Below are 24,556 nucleotides of genomic sequence, written 5' to 3' on the forward strand. Positions count from 1 at the left end.
TTGAGGTTATTCGTCTCGGGTTAGAGAAATCTCTTTTGGAAAAATCTCAAACCCTATGTGCGGGGTTGGCAATCAAACCAAGGTGAGCTGTGTACAAGGCAATCGATTTACCAACTACGCCATGCCCGTCCTCCAGCGAGACAATTCTTGTTAAACCTAAAATTGCTGCCAAATTTCCTAATAAGACGGATCTTTGAGTTGCCTCTAAAGCAGGTTAGCGATCATGGGTTTTCGAAACGTTTTAGTAGATTTCGAACGTTGCAGTTTTCGGTAAGTCCAAGGTGGATAGGTAGCTGTTATTTGCAATTGGATTTTTACATTGAAAACAATTTTATTATGCTCTATATAAAGCAAACTATTTCGACTTACAGTTGTATATACAGCAATCATTACAAACATAAATCCTTCATCTACAATTTCAACTGCTAAAACCATAAGTTACTCAATAATATCTCTCGAATTCTCTAGCTAAATTACATTCGTTCGCATTAGTGGAGTCAACAGCATTGTCTAATCATATCTCACAGCGTTTTTCTGTAAATAAAAGGATTAGTGAGAGTTTCGTTTTAGTGGTGCAGGATTCTCTAATTGAAATTTTCTCTGGAAAATCTTTTCGAATCACCGTGCTAAAAAATTCTAATTATAACTAATATCCCACTCTACCATCATTCCCCAATGCAACCACCTCAATCAATATCCAACGGATTGTTGTGTGCTATTCCATTGTTAGCGCAAATGTTTTTGGCGATTTGCGACATCTTGCCGCAGTTCTTGGCATACGAATCGGTATTGATTTTGCGAATGTTTACGCGGACACGATCGGCAGCCTCATGACACCAACTCTGGGCCATCAGTGACTCATGCTCAGCAGAAGGTAGGCTTTTGTTGACCGCTCGAGAAGCTCTCGAAAGCACGGCAGCCATCGCGTAGATGTCAATGGCAGCGTCGGCCAATCGATTAAGCATGTACTGCTCCTCTACGATACCTTTACCGTGCTTGATCAGCAGTGTTTCCACCGCTTTACCAAAGAGATCAATGCCCTGAAAAGTTATAAATGTTTGAAAATAAAATCTAAATTGCCTTAGATTATATATAAAATTACCTCGGAGCACTGCTTGGAAGCTTCTTTTAATTGATCTGGAACGAACGGTGTCAGGTCAGATCCTCCATAGCCAATGCTGCGAATTGCCCGTCTTGATCCTTCCTTGAAAATCAACCCCAGATTGGCGGCAGGGTTTTTAAAAGCTCGCTGTAGCTCCTTCAAATGAGATCCTGCATACTGTATACCAGTCAGCGCAACAAACAACCTCAGAATGTCGTTGGTTCCCTCGAATATTCTGAAGATTCTTAAATCTCGCATAACGCGCTCCACTCCGGTATCTTTCATAAATCCCATACCGCCCAGAATTTGAATAGCCTCGTCACAAACGTACCACGCCGACTCGGAAGCGAACACTTTGGAAATGGCTGCCTCCAAATGATAATCCGTCGATCCCGAGTCCATATTACCGGAAACCATGTAGGCCATCGACTGCGTTGCATAGTGATGCATTGCCATGCGAGCCAGCTTCTCCTGGATACCTCCGAATGTTTCCAGCTTGCGTCCGAACTGGACACGGTTCGTTGCATGTTCGGTAGCCTTTTGTATGCAGGCTCGCATGGTTCCGGATAGGGTAGCACCCATGCCAAACCGTCCATTGTTGAGAATATTCATGGCAACCTTGAACCCATCGCCCTCCTTTCCCAGTACATTTTCGATGGGTATTTTACAATCTTCGAAGTACACCTCCGCCGTGTTGGAACACTTGATACCCATTTTGTTTTCCGGTGGACCGCTGCTAACACCACCGAATCCTCGTTCGACAATGAATGCAGTGACTTTGTCCCTTTTTTGACCGGTCTTAGGATCTTCGATTTCCGTTTGAGCAAAGACAGTCATGATTTCAGCAATTCCCCCGTTGGAAATCCAAATCTTTGATCCGTTCAGTATGTAATGTTTACCGTCCGGTGATTTGACTGCCCGACAACGGATGGAACCGGCATCCGATCCGGAGCTTGGTTCGGTTAGCGCAAAAGCAGCGTACTTCTTCCCGGTTGATACCATGGGCAGGTATTTTTCCTTTTGTTCCTTCGTTCCGTACAAGAGGATTCCCTGTAGATAAGCGATAGAGGACGTTTGAATGATTTCAAAACAAATAACGATTTGTTATCAGCTCACAACATCGGTACGTGATTCTGAGCTAGCTTTTGCTTTCTCACCTTAAAGCCAATACTTTGATGTGCACCGATGAAGATGCCCAAGCCCAAATCCTGCCCGCCAATGATGTCGCACATGCGCGAATACTGCGTATTGTTCAATCCCAATCCCCCGTATTCCGGTGGTACCTGCAGCGAGAACGCTCCCAGCTCCCACAGAGCCTCGGCGGTTTTGTCGTCAATGTGAGCATTTGTGTCGTTCTTAACAGGATCGTTGACTTCCTGAAATTGGGGCACAAGTAGTAATCTAACGAGATTGGCTTACGTGCTGAGTTTCACAGAACTAACCTCAAAAAACTTTGTCACCGGATCGACGAACGCCGCGACGTATTCCTTCTGCTCGGCGTCCAGCACTTCTGGGTAGGGGAAGACTTGAGTGGGTTGTACCTCACCGAGAAAAATGTTCGTCAGGAACGACATGTTGGGCTTTTTGTCGGCATTGGCGGCCGGCTGGTTGTCGGCACGCTTGACCTGTGGAGCCGCTGAGAGGCATCTGCGGGGAGGAACATGTTTTCATTTGGTGTTAGTTTTCTCAGACAATGGTTTTTGATGAAAATGTGTCCGCGATGGATCTTTCCATTGCGTTTTAGTCAGCTGTATATCGATCTGTCATATTCGTCCACGCTTTCAGCTCTACTAATGTTCTAGGGTTCACTGGAAGAAACTGTGTTTGATAGAGTTAGAACCTAATACAAACTTTACTGATAGACCTATGTAAACATTTAAATGAAAATATGTTGAAAATCACCATCGCATACGGGTTCGCATGTATGAATCACAATTTTATCTAAGTTTACACGCAATCCCCGTATATCGTTTGATGGTCGATCGTAGCGCAGGCTAGTGGCAAGTTGCTACTGGCTGGTGGCATTTCAAAACGTTTTATATATTACATATATTGAAAAAATTACTGGTATGTCAGTTCTCAGTGGTTCAATGGCGAAAAAACTTGGTAGTAGTACTGACGTAGAAGCTCGTCTAGTTATTGGATTCGGAAAGTTCATACAGTAATTCTTTTTAGAAAATACATATGCTTAATATCTTAAAAATTTCGTCTTGGCCAGGACAGAAAATTGACACACACCCACGTCGAAAACCCGTTTTTGCAGGCTACTAGTTTTATTTGGCTATGACGGCGCTGGTGGTTGAGTAATAAGCGTGACCGCCACTCATTCCAGTTGGTCTGGGTTCAATCCCAGCCGAGGTCGTTGAGATTTTTCTGAGGTGAAAAAATCTGTGGTCACGTCTTCCTTCGGAAGGAAAGCCGTTGGTCCCCGGTCCATGAGTTGATGGATCGATATATCGTCCAGATAGTGGAGTCACCTCTCTGGCATCGGTAAAGAAGAAGTAGTAGATCTAACTTCTATACTTACTAACAAATATCGTCCTCCCGTGATACTTGTGGAGTGCGCAGTAGTATACACGGCCTCTAGCAAAAGCAAGTATCGGACTAACAATTCCTTCCCTTTCCTTCCGCGATCTACGTTCGGGCCGGGCCGGCGCCCGGTATTGATCAGGATTACCAGGAGTTGCACATTGAAAGATTTTTCGCTACTCCCAAGCATAAATTATCTACTGATTCCCTGTGCAACTTCAGCTAGTCCAGATCGATAACGGAGTAGCAGCCAGGGGTGGTGGCACAAGCTCAAGCTACTAGTTTTATTTGGCTACGGCATGAGGTACTTAGCAAATTCACTGATGATCTGGTAAGTAATTTGCAGCTGAAGATTCAAACCCATACTTTTCATCCCTAAGAAAACGATGGACTCGAAGCTGTATAAGCAAGAGTGCCTGGAGAAGGCCCACTGAAATTTAGGTTAGATTTAACTACCTGCCACTACAGTAGGAAGGTGCTACAGTGGTAGCGTTACAGTCAAGTGGATTTTGCCTCTAAGGATAATAATCAACCAAACAGCCTGAAGCTCCGCTTAAACGAAAAGCATTTGGCAAGTATCAAACGGAAGTTAAAGAAAGCAGGAAGGATAACTCTGGACACTACACAAATAGCTCAACATTGGAATGGACCTACCGGTATGCACCACCGGGGCTAATTGGCTCACTAAACGGACATCGATGTCGAAAGAAATCCCACCACCGCTCAAGGAAAGGGGTATCGATATCGGGTGAAATTCCGCCGCCGGAGAATCCTCAGTCGGAGTAAGGTGAGTTCACCTCCGGGGACTATCCGAGTAGATCGCGGCAAAGCTGGGATCTAAATATGTCACGGAAAATGAAACTAAATTGCTTATGGGGTTAGAAGCTAAATGGACCGCTGGAGAATATCCGAGTGAAGAGGCTAAGTGGTGGATAACACACACGAAAACTTCGTGACCGCTAAGATGAACGGTATACCCGTTTGTAGCTGTTATGGTCCCAAAGAGTGATACCAGACCAGTACAATCGGATGCTGGAGGCTCCATCCGACTCGTTAGTCGGACGAACGCCGGTTGTTATAGGAGGAGACATTAACTCTTGGGCGGTGGAGCGAGGTAATAGACTGATTAACGAAACAGGTTACAGCTTGTTGGAAGCCCTGGCGAAGCTGGAGAGACGATCGGTGATCCATAATCGTCGTAGCATTCTGCAGTTCGTCGCTGATGGATAACATGAATTGCTCACTACTATGCACATAACGACACCCAGACGGTCCACTATACCATTGGTCGGTGGAACTGTACTGTAAGGCGGACTTCGGGCCGAAGAACTTCGTGCAGACAGCACCTTTTCAATTCTAAAGGCTGACTAGCTGACGGAAACACTAGCGTGGGAATTTGACACAACAATGCCGAGGTAAATGAAGCCGAGGAACTAACGTTGGAACGAAAGGCTCAGCACCCTCCATGCTGCCTGCCTAAAAGCCAGAAGACACGTTCAGATAGCAAGATAAGGACAGTTAGAGAAGAGCGTAAGGTGATATTCCAGGCAGCCACGGTCGCTTTTAAACGTGAGATAGTGTTGAGTCCGCGGCTATAGGAATCTGTGCAGAGAATTAGACGCCAAACCCTGGAACAGCGCTTACCGTGTCGTGTTGGCCAAGATCATGAGTACGAAGCCAGCTGAAAGGTACGCTGACAAATTGAAGACTATCGTGGAGGGTCCCTTAACGAAGTATGACCCAACCGCATGGCCACCTACACCGTACGTCGCTGCAGACGGTAAACATGTTGGAGACGATCGGGTCTCCAACGACCACTGTAACGAACCACAGTGAAAAAAAACATTTAAAGTGAAAAAAGCTCCTGGTTTGGTCGGAACAACGTGACGCTGAAAACCGCAATCCTGGCATTTCAGGACATGTTCAGGATAGTTCTACATAAATTCCTAGACGAAGGCATAGATGAATAGATGGAAGATCCAGAAGCTGGTGTTTCTGCCAAAACCAGAGTAGCAATCAAGAGATCCACCATTGTATCAGCCTATATGCCTACTGGATACTCTTGGTAAACTTATGGAAAGGGGCCACCCTCAACAAGCTGACGAACTGCGCTGAAAGTGAGAACGAACTATCGCAGAAGCAGTTCGGATTCCGATTCCGGAAAGAGATCTCGACGGTGGATGCCATTCGCACAGTCATCGCGAGCGCGGAGAGAGCATTGAAGCAAAGGAGAAGAGATAATCACTACAGCGCCGTGGATACGATTGACGTGAAGAACGCGTTCAACAGCGCCAACTGAGCGGCTATCGCCGTAGCGTTGCACAGAAAGCGGGTCACGGACTACTTGTGCAGAGTTCTGAAAAGTTACTTTCAGAACCGAGTACTGGTCTGCGAGACGAACATGGGGAAGAGGTTGATTGGGGTCACGGCGGGAGTACCTCAGGACTCCATACTCGGCCCAACGCTCTGGAATATAATGTACAACGGATTGGAACTGCCCAGGGGAGTTGAGATCGTTGGCTGCAGATGACATTGTTCTGACGATAACCGGCGAGATCCTTGAGGAAGCGGAGATTTTGACGGCAGAGACAGTAGGCATCGTGTAAACCTGGATGGCTGCAGCTGGCTCACTACAAGACGGAGGTAGTGCTGGTCAGCAACCGAAAAAAGCCAGCGTGTCGCGATGAGCGTCTCGATTCCATCGATGCGTGCAATAAGTCACTTGGGCACGTCGACTATGTATGTGAGAAAGCTGCGAGGACAACTAATGCATTGACAAGGATCATGCCGAATACCAGAGGAGCAAGGTTCAGTACGAGACTTCTCCGGGCGGGTGTCTCATCCTCAATACTGAGGTATGGCTTGCGTCCTTAGCTGCAGAACTGAACTCAAAGCGGAACTGGACGGGCCTAATGGCTGTTCGAAGTGGTATTCTTCACGCCGGTATGATTCCCATCTGCATCACTCTGGTTGAGGGCGTGGAATGCCGCCAGCGGAGCAATGCACGAAATGCAAGGAAACTGGTCAGAGTCAGAGGACTCGTTGGCTGAGTGGCAGCAAGAGAGACTTCCATTTAAACTTCTATTTGACACAGTTTCTATTCGGGCACGGATGCATCTGGATGTACCTGCATCGGTTTGGACATGCTTCGTCATCCCTTTGTGTGAACGTGCAAGAGCACCGGAACATGTGGTCTTCGACTGCCCTAGTTTCGAAGAAGTTCGAAGAGGTACGCCTGTAGTGACAGCTGATAAAATTGTCGAAGAGATGTGCCACGACGATCATATCTCCCAAGTAACAATTGAAGTTTTATAGCACGCTACAAGTGCAATCTAGTTTTGACGTAGGACTTACGTCTTTCTTTACTATACTGGGTGTCATTTCAAAATTTTCAAAACGGATGCGTTACGTACACTTTGAACTCTAATAACTTTTCTCCTACTAAAGGAATTACTAATTTTGTTTCATAAATCGAAAGGAAAACGTTCAACGCTTGCTATTGATACCTTTTTGCTATGTAAAACTTGTTTAAAAAGTTCAAAAACTACTTTTAATGCGAATCAACATTAATGCTAAAACCTATAAATATGGGTGTCACAGTTTTTCTTAAAGCCAGACGTGTGTAAGCCACAGAGCAGAACACACGTACGTGTGCTGCTCAACGAGAAGCTGCATTTTGACCACCAACCAAATCATAGCTACTGCCTTATCGCTGCCAACCAAGAACAGTCGTCGCCCTGCGTGAAATTCATTGCTCTCAGAAGTGGACAGAGTTACTAATTCGCAAGCTGCTCTTCCAGTGCCTGGTCCGTGAGATTGCACAGAATTTCAAAACCTACTCTTCCGGAGCTCAGCCGTAATGGCCCTTTAAGAAGCCAGCGAGGCCTGCCTGGTTAGTTTGTTGGAAAATACCAATCTGTGCGCTATCCATGCCAAGCGAATAATCATCATGCCGAGCGGGAAACGGCTTTCACAACAAAGGTCCTTATTAGGACCACAAAATCGTTCTCAGAAGAATTACAATTGAAATTTCCATTTCGTGCTTTGGAAAATAACTTCCCTCTTATCGGGTTAGTTATTTTCTATAATAATATCCGAAAAATGTGCGATAAAACCAATAAACTGACCAATTGGACGGAAGCAATAAAATACCTACAACAATTTGAGTCAGAAAAGTGATATTAACGGAAAAATGCTTCGATCGTTTCTAAGTGTTTGGCAGCTGAAGTTGCCGATTTGTTTTCCAACGTCAATTATTTGCGCTGTGCTGTACGGAACAGATTTTTGCGCGATTTGTTGGGAAATAATTAAAACAATTGTGTAGTAGATTCCGTAGATTTTACCGTAAATTTTGATAGAAATGATTTTGTAAAAGCATTAATTAGCCGTGCTTTGAATGGTGGTTTTTGCAAATCTTTCTAGAACATTAGTGAATGTGGAAACCCTGCTACTAAGCGAATGCCACGCCAAAAAGAATGATGAAAATATTTTCATTTGTCGCACAAAGGGATGGACTACCATCTGCACTAAGAAGTTTATAAAAGAGATCGCATTCCGATATACAATGCTCATTCGATGTGAGCTGCGAAAGGGAAATGTTCGTGTATGTACGCAGCAGAAGCGAATTCGGGCAAGGTTCGAATCGTTAGCAAGGATTCTCGTCTGGTATCACCAAACATAGTTATCTACAAACCGTTCTTTTTAGGATGAAAACATAATGGAGAAAGAATTCGCTTCTGCTGCGAAGTTCCATTTAATAACTTGAATTGAGTTTGCGCCTGTCAATTCTTGTATACATTTACCAGTGATTCATATAAGCAAATGTTTATCAAATTAATCTACAAACCCGAAGGTTTTTGCAAGTCCTAGAAAATCAGTGAATGTGGCAATCTCATTCGACATGAAATTTCCAGTAAACATTCATTCAAAAAGTGCATTGGCTCAAATTATCCATGAATGTCATAAGATATGCCCAAGTTTAGTCCTACGTCAACACCGCGGTTACGTCCCGGACATTACCCACTCCTAGTTTTTAATAGTGGCTATGAAACTATCATAAAACCACAATTCTTATTAGGGCTGTCAACAGAGTAGTTACGAGTTTACTCTTCGTGCTGCAGAGATAATGGCGAAGGGAGTAACAAAGTAGCGCCACCGACTAGAAAGCCGCCGTGAAACCACAAATTGGGTCTCGAGAGAAATTCCGCCGCTGGGGAACACCTCATCGGTTTGCCAAGAATTTGTGTCAGGGAATAACCCGGAATGACTTTTGTGCGCAGCACGATCGTGTTACCTTGTCGATTTTCTCCAAGAGGACCTGGATCAACCAAAGGTCGCGTGAATCGTACTGTTCACCTAGGACGTAGAGCTGTCGAATCACTTCGTCAGATGTCGAAACCAGTTTCCGGCGATTACTTCAGTTAGCGTTTGAGATGAACGTCCCCTTATTCCTTCACTAGCGCAAATACGGCGCATTTATTTTGATTATAGCCCTCGAACAGTTTATCCCAGACTTGCTGATAGTTGACGTCTGTGAGCGTAGACGAACTGGCCAGGTTATTTGCTACGCCATCAAGGTATTACAGTAGGTACTGCAGATGCACAAATCTGTGGAAGAACGCCACTTTTTATGGTCTTCCGTGAATACCGGGATAGTAATCGGCGGGATCCGTACATTTCGGAATGCATCAGCTTTTCTTTGCCCAGCAAAGGGAGCACTACCGGGGAAGAATAGTGCAGCTTGTGCCGCCTGATTCGACAGTAGCGCTCTTTGCGTTGGTAGTAGCCCAACTACTGTAGTCTGAAGGTTGACTAGTTGTGTAATCGTAGCATCGCCAGGGACGGATGCTTCATCTAATCCTACGTATATAATATTGGTCCTCAAACTCTGACCGGTAATTGAATACGGAGGCCACTTCTTGTAGAGTCGCGGTTGCCCATTAGACTTCATCTTGTACGTTAAAAAGCTGTTCCCGAGTTGTAGGAACCTTACGAGACAATCCTAACCTCACATAATGGAAGATGGCATGATTTTGTGCGTTTTGGGGATTTGAGTCCTCGTGCAACATCTTCGAATAGCATATTTCGTTTCGTTATTATAATTTCCATTATTTATACGTTATTTGATTTAACCCGGCCATAAATGTCGAGAAATTGATCGGAAACGGAATTAAACGCGCAGCGTGCTACGTGGATTGGCTCTGTTATTTGACAACGAAGACCAGGTTCGACCCTCTCGACTCTCGAGACAGGGTGCATTTATGGAAGGTGGGCTGGCGATCGCGATTCGACCGAAGAGCTCACCTTGTATTGTTGTCTGTTTTGATCGGTTGGATTAAATTTGTTTTTGTTACTATTATAAATTGGGTTGCGTGCTTCGGAATATTTTTAGTGGTTCACAGCATTCCAGTAGAGGGAAAACAACCGAGTGTTTGTTGAATTCATGACATTCGTAAAGTATATGGCTGATGTTTTCTTGCGTTCCGTAGGTTTCGCCAAGATTGTCGGTCAGCCCCAACATTTGCGTGACCCGATCGTGTACTGCTTATGATTTCATTTTTTTCTCTCTAGTTAAGTTTAGACCGTAGCAGCAGATCTTCTTCGCAGGCACATCCATGATTTGGAAGTTTCATTCGAGATTTTTTGGTAGTCCCTCAACCAACCACCCCAGATCTCTTTTTCTGCAGGTTTTTTTTGTGTCTCCTAGGGTGAGTGAGTTGAATACGTTTTAGGGTTCTCTTCTTGTTATTTCCGAGTCTACTATATCGTTACCATTCATCCCTTGATGGTTTGGTATCCATTGGATTCTAATACTCCGTAGTTCCGTAGCTTTCATCTTTTTTCAGATGATTTTCTTTCACCAGAGAGTCGTTCTGCAGCATCTGGCAAGCCCCGGAGGAGTCCGTTATGATTCCGATTTTGGAGTATTTCTTTCTTGCGAACATTTAGTACCGCATACAGGATACCCAGTGTTAGTGATGCAGAAGTGTTGGTTTATCTTGAAGCGTTCTTCGTCATTGTCCGTGGTGCTGCTGCTGTTCCGAATACTGATTTTGATCCATTCATACACAACGCGTTGAATCCTTCGTATTTCTCCTTAAGCGTTTGAAGGAATTTTTGTTTCCAGAATGTTTTGCTGTATTCTGGGGCCACATTATGCTACCATTTCGAATCGACTTTTTCATATAAGTTTGTATACAATAATCCTTTCGATTCGAGATGCGCAATGTCACCCCTGCTATGCTTTTCTGACCTTTAAAGAGCTTGGTAGCTATTTTAAGTTTGTCGCCTGGGTCTACTACAAAGTTTTCTCTTATTGTCTTTGAGTGGAGCTATTGACGTTATTGTGTTTAGCTGTCGCCCTCTCCACAAATGGTGGTCTTTGGTGGGGATTTACCCGGCTTCTGTCTGTAGCACATCGCGGATCTGAAGTAGGCGTTATGTATTGTTTGGATTTTTTCTGATATTGGTAGCCACCACCACATCGTAGATTTGTTCTCCGTACACCGTTTTGCTTCTAATGACGGCATTTTCAATTTTTACTAGGGTGTCCAGGCCTGAGTTACTATTCTTTTGAGCTTGTAGCTCCTTTCGGTCCGTCTCTATACGGAAACTATTAACAATCTCCGCGATATCTGGAACTCACCTAAGAACCACCTACACCTCTACCGTGACCGCCTGGGAGAATTAAAGGAGGAGTTCGGATGATCGGACCACTTTTGGAAATAAACTTCACTGTTTAACGTGTAACAATCGAATGCAGCAGTAGCTGCTTTTATTAATATTTCTTGCCGTACCCAGCTACAGGGATGACAGCTGAGAGTAACGTGCGTTACGATATTGGAAAGATGTTACGCTAAGGGCGTACACATCAGTAGCTTGATTACGTTGATTGTTATTGAGGGTTCTGTCCAAGATGGGTGTTGATTGATCCTTGGCTTGTTTTGACTTCCAAATGCTCGTAATTTTTGTTGCAGAAAACGTTTGGAATGTTGAGTTTGAGCTTCATCCCGCTTAGTCACTGCACTGAGTTTTTCAAGGAAGCTGTTGACCTTTCTTGTTGTTAATTCTAATTTTACTCCCGTAGGTGCTGACCTCAAAGTCATCCGCGAACTGGATTAGTTCGCAATCCTCTTCCACAACTTCGTGCAGTGCTGCTGTGTAGAGGTTGTATAGATAGGACAGCCCTGTGGGAGTCATTCGCTTGTTAGTACTGCAATTCCGCCGTTATTTCTTCAGGACCATTTTTCTGCCGCTTAGATACGTTTGTGGCCAGGAAAGCTGTTTGGAATTACCGCGGAGGCCAGCACTTCCATAAGCAACTGCAATTTTCTGCTTTCTATCGAGTTTACACAAGTGGTTGCTGAACAGTTCTTTCTGAATCCGAACGAATGTAGCTTTTCCAGTACTGCTATTTCGTTAAGTCTATCTTTTATCGCTGAGTTGATCAGTTTGATATTGATGTTCATCAAGGATATTCGGCATTTTGCTGCTGGGGTCTTCTCCTCCGTCTATAAGAGTTGGTGTACCAATTTGCACGCTTCAAGCCGCAGACCGATGTTGAATCGTTTCATGATGGCGGACGATATTCCTTCTTCTCCTGGTTCTGAGTGTTAATTCTTGTTTCTTAGGGATTTAGAATTTCTTCTGCCGACAAAGCAGTTTCGTTAAGACAAGGTTTTGTCACATCCTCCAATCGATCAGATGATTTCCATTTCTCCTCGTACTCGTAGTAGTGTTTCATGAAAGCTCTTCATTCCTCTCGTGTGTTCCTGTAACTGGTTTCGTTAGACCGACGTCCAGGCCTGACTATATTTCGCAGGTGCTTATCCGACGTTACTTCGTCTATTTCCTCCGATAACTGCATACAGTGTTGCCTTTTCGCTTTCCTCATTTTGCTCTTCAGAATGGCTCTCGATCTGTGCGATTTGATTTACTTGTGTTTTGATGGTGTTATGTGACTTTAGGTATAGTTGATTATCCTTGTGCGCTTTTCTTACGTCTTTCGACCACCCTTCTTCAGGTAGTCAGCTTTGTTATTTTTAACTGTGAATGTTGCGTGTTTGATGCACTCCTCGTAGATAGTCTGCATTTCCTTTGGGTTGCGTATTTCGTCCGGATGAATTTTATTCCACTTGAAGATCACCTTCTCCTGGTTGATTTTAGCTGTTCTGCGAGGGAAGATCGGAATCGAGTTGCTAACTGTTGCCAATATGCAGAGGTGAGCGTTTCCAAACTTCTGGTGAATGACATTCCAAGTCACGTTTTTTCCAATTTTAGAGTTTCGAGGGACAGGTCTATTGTTGAATTTTCTCTGTTAGATGTGGTTAGGCATGTTGGGGTTCGTCGTTTGGCAGAATCGGGTTACGAGTGGTTATTAGACTAATATATTCCTGGCACAGCTTCGTGTGTGAGTCCCGGCTTGAGTGATGGTCCGTCCAATCTCCATCTACGAATACTTCTTCTGTACGTCATGAAGTGCGCCAAAGAGATCCTCTATAAACTGACACAAACGTAACTGGATTGAACCCTTTGACTTTTTTCACTCCTATTACTTTCACGGGCAGCATATTATTAAAAGTAATTCGTTCGACTTTGGTGGATTATTAATTCCACCCCTCTGTACCCTTCTGGCGCTTTCCAACCTGTATCGGAGCATACTGAAGTGCTCGTTCTTTTTCAGCTGGATCTCTTGTAAAATGGCAATTTGGATGTCATTCTTTCCTTGAAATTAGTGTAGTGGCTATCTTGTCTCCGTGGGGTGGCTGCTCTGAATATTGTGTTGAAGTATGTTCCGCTTTTTACCTAGCACTTTTGTGGCTAGGTCCTGTTTTATTTAAATTTTCTTGTAGATTGTCAACGCTCCAATCTATTAGTTCCTGGATGTTGTTCGACACCTCTAATATCGACTGGTCCCTTTTCAGTTCCGATTGGGATTCCTGAACTCTTTTGCTAATTTTTATCTGTATCAGTTTTAGTGGGTTGATCCAGTTCCACTGCCTAATTTCTACGATGGTACCTTTTCTCATCTGATCTACGAATCTGTGGCTGTGGCCCTTAGCGGATTCTTATGGCGATTTCGCTTGAAACTGAAACTGAGTTAGGTTCTAACCCCAACCGCTGTCAATTCATACATTTTGACAGCAGTTGGGGTTAGGAACTGACTCAGTTTCGCCGCAAACAAAAACCACATTATTAAGCTGCATTTGTTACCTGTATGGTTTGATCGCCAGTCTTGCAGCAATTCTTTGGATTCTTTCTTACAGCTCTGGAAAGTTACTATCTTTTGATCTTGTTTTCTTCCTAACACTAACTGACCCTAATCTTCGACGTTCTACACGGTCCATTGACTCTTCGGTGGCTTGATACTCAAGTTCGCTGATTCGGTTGAAAAGTTTTGGATAGCCTACCTCTGCTTCTTTGTATGTGACCTGTCTGTCTTTGATTTCCGCCAGAATTCGACTGTTTTGTTCCCATTCGGGATATACTTTACTGTTTACTGGATGTTTAAGCTTGCAATTGCTGCATTTTGGTGTTTCCCGCAGACTTTGCATTTTGGTTTACTTGTACATCTCTTGAGACCGTGGCCGAATCTCTATCAATTCTGGCATTGGCGGATCGGAAAGATGTATAGTTCGCAGCGGAATTCACTCTCATAAATTTTGACTACTCTGGGGACGTTTTGATTTACGATCGTGATTCTTGAGTTATTTGTGCTTGTCTGTGAATCCTCTGCCATTAAGGTTTTTTTTCCTAGCGCCATAGGCTGTTTTGGGAATTCCTTTTCCGCGTCGATGTACTCTAGGAATATTACTTCTTGGAGGGCCTTTCGCGCAAGTTCCGCTTCCCTTTCCTGCTAGACGGCGATTGGTGGTTTCTGAACTCTGGTTTTAACTGGCAGCTGCCGCATGCGTTGGAAATCCATCATTTGCATTTGGCCGTTATTTATATGATTAATATGCAATAACTGAATTTTCACTACAATCCCTCAATATTGTTAGTTTTTCTTTTGTGTTATTTATGCTTGATTTTACTTTTGGTTTTAATTTTTTCTAAGCTACGCTCGCTCCGCCATTTTAAAAGCCTCCGTGCAACGTGGATAGTGCTGGTTTGGTTTTTTTTTGTTGAACAAATTTATGTTTTAGTTAACTAATTTCCACTACTATTTGACTCCGAACACCGGGGGATTCATTTTCCGCTATCTATCACTATTTTTCAACGCAAGAATGCAAATTTCTTGATGGTCAATGGCCGGATTTAGTTCTTTTTATTTAAACTGTTGATGACAAACACTTTTTGTGTACGAAAGGTTATTGTACAAGGGGTTGCACACTAGCAGTGCAATCCAATGGTGTAGAAACTAGTTTCAAAAATGGACTTTAAAAGTGGACTGCGATTTCACAAATAAAACTGATCTGTTACATTGAATTGTCGTGATGTAGGTATGAGGGGTACTTATTCTTCGGTTGATAATAAATAAATGCGTAATAGATACCATCAAGATAACATGGTGTTAAAATGTATTTTTTTTCGAACTTTTAATCACATTGCTCTAAAATGAACCCATTTGGTAATAAAAATTCATTAATGTTCAATATGCCAGCCTACTTGGTTGGATGAGTTAGTGTTAAGCTCAAATCAAACTATAGGTTGGACTGATAGCGGAATGCTGAAAACCCTACAATTCAACTGTTTTCTGTGGCCTTGAAATATGATAACGGATAAATATGTGTACCTACGTACAATGCATGACAAAGATAAGGAAGTGCCTTTTTCAACATATATAGCCCATATTTCTAAAACTGATAGCATCAATCAAGATAGTGTATCAAGATCAAATAATGCCAGGCGAGGAGTAATGCAATACCCTGGCAGTCTATATACCAATACGCAGGTTACACAAGATTTGACGAACGCTTCTATCGTAAACAGTGTCGGATAAAATAATCAGACTACTGTGGTATTAGAATATCTCTTTGCGCAGCTCTCCTCCATGTCGTGATTCGGTTAAGAGAATGTAGCATCGTACCAATGAGCGTTATCATGCAAAGTATTACTACCTCTACTAGTCGATTATTTTTAAAGTCAACACCTGTCTTTGTGAAACTCTAAAAAAGAACAGAAAAGTTCTATTTATTCAAACTGCGTGACTCTCTTCTGAGTAATTTTACACTAAAAGGGTTTGTTTGGGTCTCAGAATGATCAAATATTATAATAAACCGATCATCTCTATAGGTAGGCTTCATTATTTTGGCCGTCACTTTAGGAACCAGTTTACGTCAACACACGTTTAAATGTTATAGTGATGAATTTGCCTATAATCGCAGGTCAGTTCCATGGCGGTAGATAATCCCATAGTATATGTGACAAATATGCGATTAAGGAAAGTTGAATATCTTGTGGTTTGTTTTCCGTATAAACTGTTCCGGCCGTATAAACTGATGGCAAAACTCCAAGTTAAATACGTCAGAACGCAATAAGATTTGGACCTGGCTCAGCTACACGATCAAGTGAAAACGGTATGAGCTAACAGTTACGTACTTTTTGGAACTTAACCACTTATACACCAAGTTGAAGCGTGTGCTGTTCTACATCAGTGTAGTGCTAAATTGAAAAAGAAATGCTACCCTACAAAACCTTTGCATAAAAATTTCTGACGACTAAAAAAATAAAACATCAAATGAATATTTGGCACCGGAAGATTATTACAATGTAGCCCCAGATCGATTACAGCAATGCATTAAAAACAAAGATAGCCGCGATTAATCAACTATCGGCTGGGCGCGCAAATAAAATCCTTATACACTCAATTCAATGCCACTGTCGCCGCGCCGCGTTGTCATGTGAAGTGAAGTGAGCTAGACCAGACAAAAATGTATGTCGTCATTGCCTCTGTCAAGAGGGTGGCGCAACATACACACACACACGTTTAAAAAGATGTTTACGTAAATTGAGGCTCGTCGTCGAGCAATGGCGAGTTCAAAGTCCAAAGTCTATTCCCCGCATTTAAGACGACTCATTGTATTTTTTCTTCCAGTAGTTATCACTAAGTAAATGCATTAATCGAGCATATGTAAATCTAATACCGTTCAATACTTCAACTTTGTAACAACGCATGTCACAGTGACCCTGTTGTTTCGCAATTATGGGCATTTACCTTCGGATCTCGATGGCTTTCACCTTTTGGCTATTTCTGACCACAATTTGTCCCAGTCGAAACATATCCGCTTCCGGTAAGATTCAGGTACTTCTTGCAACACAAAAATTCACACCAAAAACTATAAATAATAGTCGAAATTCACACAGCTTCGAACGCTAAGCAGCGAGATTTTTTTTTTCTCGATAAAGAAAATAATATGAGAAATGATATGGATCTGCGGACAGCACACACTGCACTACGTGTTCACTTTTCAAGCTTGTTGACAGCAATGAAGGAGCCAATTGGTGGCAATCGTGCGGGTTATACAAAGAAGGAGCAGCTGTTATTGCGCTACATATATGCACATATACCAATGCACATATACAGCGTTTGCGCATTGATCGAATCATCCGGTGTTCATTCGGGTCGTTATAGTTTCAGCAGATGAGGGTTATACACGTGTTACTTATCGTTCTATAGTTTTGAATGTGCCGTTGAATCGATCGAATGTTGAAACAGGGATTATCAGCGAAGCTCGGCTAACTGAGGTACTAAATCAGAATGTCCAACTGTAGAGAACACCAAACCTACTTAGACAGTATTTCGTAACCTCCACCATAATGTAGCAACGAACGAAAAAAGCCTGTCCGCGCCTCGGGTAGTACACAGAAAACTTGCATTACCTAGCAGTAGGTAATTTTAAATCTGTGCATCCTACTTCCTCCAACGAAAAACGAAAGAGAGGGAGTCCAAATTTACCCAAAAATAATGAGATATTCCCCAAAGCCGACTAAACTTCATCCCATTAATTTTGAGTAAAAAAATCATTCCCTCTCCCTTCTTTTCCAGCAGTGAAATAAGGACAGCAAATTAAAATTACCTACTGGTAGGGAATGGATTTTAAGTATGTAGTGAATTCGTCAGTCTAGTAACGGATTAGCAAGCAAAGCATCGCCAAGCTGCTATTTGAGACAAACGTTTGTTGTGATCTTTGTTTATCTTGAATGTTCTAAAAATATTTTGCTTACGAGTGGCAACTTCAAGTGTTAATATTACATTAAGATGAGTGCTTCAAAACGAAGCTTGAACTGGACCACGCTGGAGGATACTGCTTGGTTGAATACTTCGTAGGACGCTAGTGTCGGTTATAATCAGCGAACAAAATCTTTGGACGATAGTTTCCTGGAGATCAGGACTATTCACTGCTCCGGCGCATATATCTTTTTCTCTGATGATGTTTTGATAATGATGATTGAAACATTTAAATCAAGTAGCCCACTGAAATCAATGAATATTCGATAGACTCACTTCAAAATCGTGGCCAGCGTTGCCAATGTTCCAGATTTATCTGGATTGTTCCACATTTTTCCCAACTGAACAGACATTTGTTCAAGCCAAACATTTTGTTTTTAAAATTTTGTCAGCAATAATTATTTTTTAAACTCCCAACAAAAGTCTAATCTCTTATTCTATCAGATTTTTTAATTAGGGAAGTTGTTATATACAAATTTTGGAAATCTGGGTCATATTCGATTAATACTCGTTCTATGAAGACCAACATGTATGCCAAATTTCGTTGACTTTGAGGTCGCTGTCAAGTGACAGATTTTGCCAGATATTTTTAGTTTTCTCCAAAAAATAGTCGCAACCCTGGTCGTGGCAATGCAGAAATGTGCCAGCCAGTCACAAATTTAGAAAGTTTCGAGGCTAGTAGTCCTTGATAAATTGTGTGTCCGTAATCATTTTATTTGCTCATTTCTCTGATGAGTATATAGAGAAAATTTAGAATAGGACGTAAGCAACAATGAGAGATTTGGGTCTTTCTCTTCTGTTCATTACTCGGTATTTTGAACATTTTCTACTCAACACTTAGCATAATATTCTAGTAATAACCATCGGCTTTCGATATGTGCTGGTAAATTAGTGCAAAGTGTTATAGTGACGTCGTAGTAATTATATAATTTGAAAATTATATGTTAAATTTCAATTTAATTTCAATTCCAAATTTTACAAAGCAGTCAACTCCCATCGACATCTTCGGCAAAGAAACCGAGAAAAATATAGATAGGGTGTGGAGACTATTTTCGCCCTATTTCTATTATCGCCCTACCCATTTGAAGCCGTTAGTTAGAGCAGCGTCTGCCATCTTTGTTCAACGCATTGGCCCATATGGTAGTGCGAAAATAGGAGCATTCGATTCGAGGTTTCGTGGCGCTCAAACAGAAGTATTTCCCCATTCTCAGGACAGTTTTGGTATTAAATTGGTTCTAGGGAACGAAGGAAGGATACTGATGCAAATTTATGAGCATTTCATCGACTGTAGACTGCGTAATTAATAGAATAGTGTGGCACCCTCCCTAATGGGGCAAAAATTAAGTCTTTACCCTATAATAGAGTATTCGTCCGGATCAACTGTCGGGATGGAATATCGTGCGGACACTCCGCACTTCTATAATCATTTGCAACCTCGAGCTCTATTTTGCCGGAAAACATCCGAGAATTGCGATGGAACTAGAAATTGTTGTCGGTGGCCTCAGAAGTTGACAATATTGATTAACAGGTAGGAATTCGTTCAAAACTGTATGGAGCTTGTGACTGTATGCCATTATCCGTTGAATCTTTTTTTACTGAGGAATGCTTTCGAAGTATCATAGATTCAATTTCAATTAAATTGCAGCTTCCGGCCCTGAATTCCATCAATATTTCGGCATTTTGTGAATCAGCGGAATCGACATTCATTGTCATTATTGCCAAGCAGACAACAGATCGACACATTGCTATCAACACATAGAAAGAAGTGATGCTAGGAAAGGAAAACCAGTTTTACACCATTACAACAGACTGCAGCAGCAATGTTTTAAAATTTGTATGTTTGATGATTTAAGGACAAGAATCAGTTTGAGAAAGAAGACCAAGTTTTAATACAAAACAATGACTTGTCAAACGATTCTGCGGACTTAAGTAGTGATGAAGTTCCGGTAGCCATCGAATCCATTCTCTCCATCTTCCTCACGTTTCTGTTGTTTCTTCACATACATGTCGGATCGCTTGGAAGTTATCGGTGCACTTTTTTCTTGGTTTATAATAAATAAGTGCACTGAAAAAATCCAAAGCTATCCGACGTGAACATGCACTTTTATCACACTTTAAAGGAAAAGTACATACTTATATGGCAGTCCAATATGGTGTGGAATGCGCAATATGTACAAAAGTGTCGCGAGCACCCTAAATGACAATGACGCTCGATCTCTTCTGAATATTTTCTTACCAATATCAACATTTGGTGTAATTTAAATAAATGTCGTCATTCAGACTAACATTTCGTGGTTTTATAAACGTTTTAACATTTGCTTTATTCAGCCCTAGCTGAACATTGGAAGTATACGTGAAATCATTTATCGTTTATTCCACCCTTAAGCATCTGGATTTGGAGAATTTATTCAGCTCGTCTGATTAAGACACATTAAAGAACAATTCTTCAGCATGTATACAGCCTGAAGAAAACCACAGTTCAGCTTTATCAATGAACCTTTTCGTTACTGCTATTCAGCTGAGACAGTTATCATAGGAAAATAATTTAAAAAAGATATTTTATTTCAAGTTACAAACGCCATCAATCTCATTTTTAGTGTTACGGTACAGTTAGAGAAAAATTGCATTACCTTGTTGGATATCATACCACGTACCTGGACTCGAACCCGTAACCTACCTGTTGAATAACTAAGCACTTACCTTACTGTCTGCACCAATCTTGCATACATCGAATGCTTAAGATTTCACCAATGAACCGAAAAGTCTAGCCTGATGAATAGAGGCTGTACAAAGGCTACAGTAGCCTTTTATAGATTTGAGTGAACCTAGTTGGCTTGAGTTCGAATCCCAACCTACGATAATTTTTTATCCGTTTTTTTTATAATTTTTAGAACATTCGGGAATTTTAAATTAGTTTTTGTATCCAAGATGAAGACTTACGGCTGTCACAGAACATTTAGATAAGTAAGAACGGGTGTCATATAAAAGTGGTGGTAACTGAATGATAGATTGAAGCCATTTATTGTTCTAAGGTGCCAATCTCCTCGATTTATTTACCACTCCCTGCCAAATGATTTTCTTTTCCTTGTGATTTTTTTTGGTAAGTGGAAGTCGCTATTCGAATTAAATTGTTTATTTATATCAATTTTTTATTGGAATGAAAATACGTTTAAAACCTTCATTGCCGTGAAGTTCGCGTGCGTGCATAATCATTGTACCTTTGTTCACAAGTCGATGGGTACAACAAATTCATGATGTCAAAAATTTACAGCAACGTTCGAACAAAAAGTTTCTCTTGTGTTCAATATGAGAATATTCATGTTTCACAAGTAAACAGACCATTTCGAAATAAAAAGTAAATTTACATAAACAAGGGCGCGTGCGATTTGGTAAGGTACATTGAAGAACTGTAAATCGTTGGTTTCACGTGCTGAATACTCAGTAGATATAAAAAAAACAAAATAAATTTTCTTTCGTTTATTGATCTATTGCTCCTTAACCGTAATATATGCAAAACATCTCAATTGAAATATACCTAAATACTTAGAAAATATGTTGATTTCTCGCTTGAAAGATTTACGAGTACAGTTGTCGCCAATGTAATAATCATGTTATTCCAGGGACTTTATTTATTATTATTTATAACTAACGCTGGATGTCGAGCGACAGATGGCACGATAGTGCAATAATAATGTTTTTATTTTCATCTGTCAAAACGCATCGAAAAGTTAATTTTTAATTTCATAAACTCAAATAGTATTCTAATTAAAATTTACCCCGTTTAAGGTTGAACAGAGAAAGGGCAAAAATCGAAAACGAAAAAAGCAGTTTTTTTCCCACACCGTGTTTTAGATCTTCATAAAAATCAATCAGCAGTACTGTAACAACATGCTACATAAGTTGATTGATTTTTATGAAGATCTAACACACGGTGTGGAAAAAAGTGCTTTTTTCGTTTTCGATTTTTGCCTATTCTCTGTACAACCTTAATGAAAAGTAATTTTGATGAAGAAAATTTGTTTTCTACCTCTGAACAATATGTAGAAGGTAAAATTCGTTCTTTCGGTTTCGGATATTATAATTTGGAGAGGAAACACAATGGTGGGCAAAAATCTCTGGATTAAAGCGTGCAGATGTTGATAGTCAAGGTTATCTACTGATGAATGCAATTTCTAGGTGAATATTTTCCGTTTCTGAAACAACAGACTTAACCTCAAAAACACACAAATAAATCCAAGTATCGATAATTCGTAACAAAACACTGGTTTCGACTGAATGATTTGGTATCAAACGAGAAAACAAGTGTTTTCTTATCACTTTTAAGATAAATTTTTGTTAAACTACGTAATGTTTATTATAAAATAATTAAAATAGAAAAACCATCCTATATCATCAACCCAAGAAAACACTTTTGTCATCAATTGACTGGTACAAATAATCAAGTTGGCGCGTCGAGCGGATAAGATTCACATTTGAGAGCCATAGATAGGTACTTACTTCGAAAACCAAAATGAATTGTTTTCAATTTTATTCAAAAGCTTTTTGATAGCAAATCTTCTGAGGCATTTTTTAAAATTTCTACGGACTCAAACGTTACCACTCGTCATGGTTTGCTAATTGTGTCAATTTTTGTAGTAGTTACAATTACCTTTGTGAAACACTTAATTTAGCCAAAAGTCAAAGGTGGTATAAAGGCAAATGTAAAGGTAGAAACAACCTTTTGAAGACATGTAGTGCAGCTTCATGATTAAAGGTAATACAATTGGTAACAGCATCATTTGTTCAAGTAGTATTTCAGTCTAATTAAGAGGGTTTAATAAACTGTTAATGTTTAAATAGTTCAACAAAACTTTTATTCAGCTTACATAACCTTCAATCTGCTTTTAATCAGACAAGTAGTCTTATAGTTCAGCTCCTAATGTTTGTTGGGTAGCGATGTATATTGTTAACAGTGGTAGAGTGAGAGTGGAGAATGCGTAAAACATCCAAGGGGTAGGGAGTGTTGAAGGTGGGAGGTATAAGGGTAAGAGAGGGGGAGATGCAACACCCAAATTCATATTATACCAACCATTTGAGATTTGGTTTGAGAAAATCGGTTCAGTCATCACCGAAGAACCGAACTTCCGGAACTGTCGATAGAGGACAATATATTCAAAGAACGTTTTATTGGTCATCAGTGATTTAGACCTGCGAATAGAAGTAATTTGATACCCATTTGAATAGTTTTTAATCTCTGAGAAATTACGATTGTACCGGTTTATCTGAGAAATTCCTATGTGACCGCAATAACCAACCTGTAACTATGGAACCAAAAGTCAGAACTGAAATTCAATAGCAGTCAATGGGATTATTGTATCTTTCATTTGTAATCAAGTTTGTAAAAATCGGCCAAGAATTCGCTGAGAAAAATGTGTAACGTTAACTTACGAACATACCCAGGGGTATCAAGAACCGTCATAAGTGGCCTATGTGATCCAAGTTATTTTGATCGGTCATAAGCGCAAATCCAAGTAATGTGACAACCATTTTAATATATATCGCATCATTCAGACGTTATGGTGTTATCATTTTATATGGATATTTGCTTTGCGACCACACTTTTCAACCCGTAACTCCGGAACCGTCGGATCAACTAAAAATTCAATAGCAGCTTATAGGAGCGTTATACCTTTCATTTGAAGTTAAATCGGGAAATTGGTTTTGCCATCTCTGAGAAACTTGTGTGAGTTTAAATGGCACACACATGCACAAACACATGCATATATAAACGAAGGGACGAAGCAAAGGTGTCTAAGCAAACAATAACTCGTATGAGAAGGTGGCGCAATGCGGATAAACCCGGTACTTAAAGAGCCGGGTTCAGACGTTGAAAATAATCAGGCGTACCCAAGAGTTGATCCTGGAAATGAAAGTGAATCCGAAACCAAACTGCTCTACTTATAAAGAGCTCACCGAGAAAGCGGAGTGGAAGTTTTGTGTCCGGAGTGGAAGTTTTGTGCCCGGAGGTCAACTATCCTCGGAAGTAGAGCTAAGAGAAACACTGAAAGAACAGTCCGAGCTTGGAGAAGTGAAGATGACGCTCCGAATGAGGAAGGGACCGTTCGGCACGAAAGCGACTTCGGTTAAGCTTCCTGTCTAAGCAGCAAATAAGGCACTAAACACCAGGAAGATTTAAGTTGGCTGGTCGGTATGTCCACTGAGTGTCTCTCAGTGACCGGAACTGTGCTTCAAGTGTCAAGAGTTCGGCCACCTCGCGAGGAACTGCAGTGGATCTCATAGGAGCCAATTATGCAGACGGAACGGGAAAAAGGCCACAAGGCAAAAGACTACCGACAGGTTCCGAAATGTTTGACGGTGGTCTATCGATCGATTTACAGAAATGCTCGATAAGCTGGCAGAAGAGTTTATCGCTTTGAAAGCAGTCGTTATACCCAGCGATTTCAACGCTTATGCAGTATAATGTGGCTGCCGCTTCACCAACTCGAGGGGAAGTAGTCTGCAAAGCTGAACGTAGATGTTACAAACGATGGTACAGCCCCGGGCTGGTATAAAGCTTAAATTGGAGGGTGTGTGAGGAGTGTACCCATAGCGACCACCAAGTGATCCGGTATACTATCGTAAGCACGGTCGGAAGCGCGTGTGACCCCATCAAACGAGCGGAGTACAATCCAACAAGGAAATTAAGCTCAGTAGGAAAGCCTGCCTAGAGAAGCTTTACCGCAACGCCAATTCGAATCCGTGAGACGACGCCATGG

General features: G+C 41.4%; 1 protein-coding gene across 1 annotated transcript; it reads right to left on the reverse strand.

Annotated features, from left to right (window-relative positions):
* Positions 1–264: 264 nt before the first annotated feature.
* LOC131678881 (very long-chain specific acyl-CoA dehydrogenase, mitochondrial-like) lies at positions 265–17,070 on the reverse strand. The gene is made up of 5 exons (XM_058959299.1): positions 16,788–17,070; positions 2,545–2,749; positions 2,260–2,478; positions 1,103–2,152; positions 265–1,040 (listed from the first exon to the last, which is right to left on the reverse strand). Exons 1-5 carry the CDS (start codon positions 16,850–16,852, stop codon positions 687–689), a joined length of 1,893 nt encoding a protein of 630 aa, XP_058815282.1. The 5' UTR covers positions 16,853–17,070; the 3' UTR covers positions 265–686.
* Positions 17,071–24,556: the final 7,486 nt, after the last annotated feature.

The sequence above is a fragment of the Topomyia yanbarensis genome, chromosome 2 (genome assembly GCF_030247195.1).
Source record: "Topomyia yanbarensis strain Yona2022 chromosome 2, ASM3024719v1, whole genome shotgun sequence".
Taxonomy (NCBI): domain Eukaryota; kingdom Metazoa; phylum Arthropoda; class Insecta; order Diptera; family Culicidae; genus Topomyia; species Topomyia yanbarensis.

Excerpts from the sequence above, each read along its gene's own strand:
- LOC131678881 (XM_058959299.1), bottom strand. The coding sequence starts at position 16,852 with ATGTTTCGACTGGGACAAATTGTGGTCAGAAATAGCCAAAAGGTGAAA. Across the intron at positions 2,153-2,259 it reads ATCAAAGTATTGGCTTTAAG|GGAATCCTCTTGTACGGAAC; the intron begins GTGAGAAAGCAA and ends GCTTATCTACAG. Across the intron at positions 1,041-1,102 it reads CTTCCAAGCAGTGCTCCGAG|GGCATTGATCTCTTTGGTAA; the intron begins GTAATTTTATAT and ends ATAACTTTTCAG.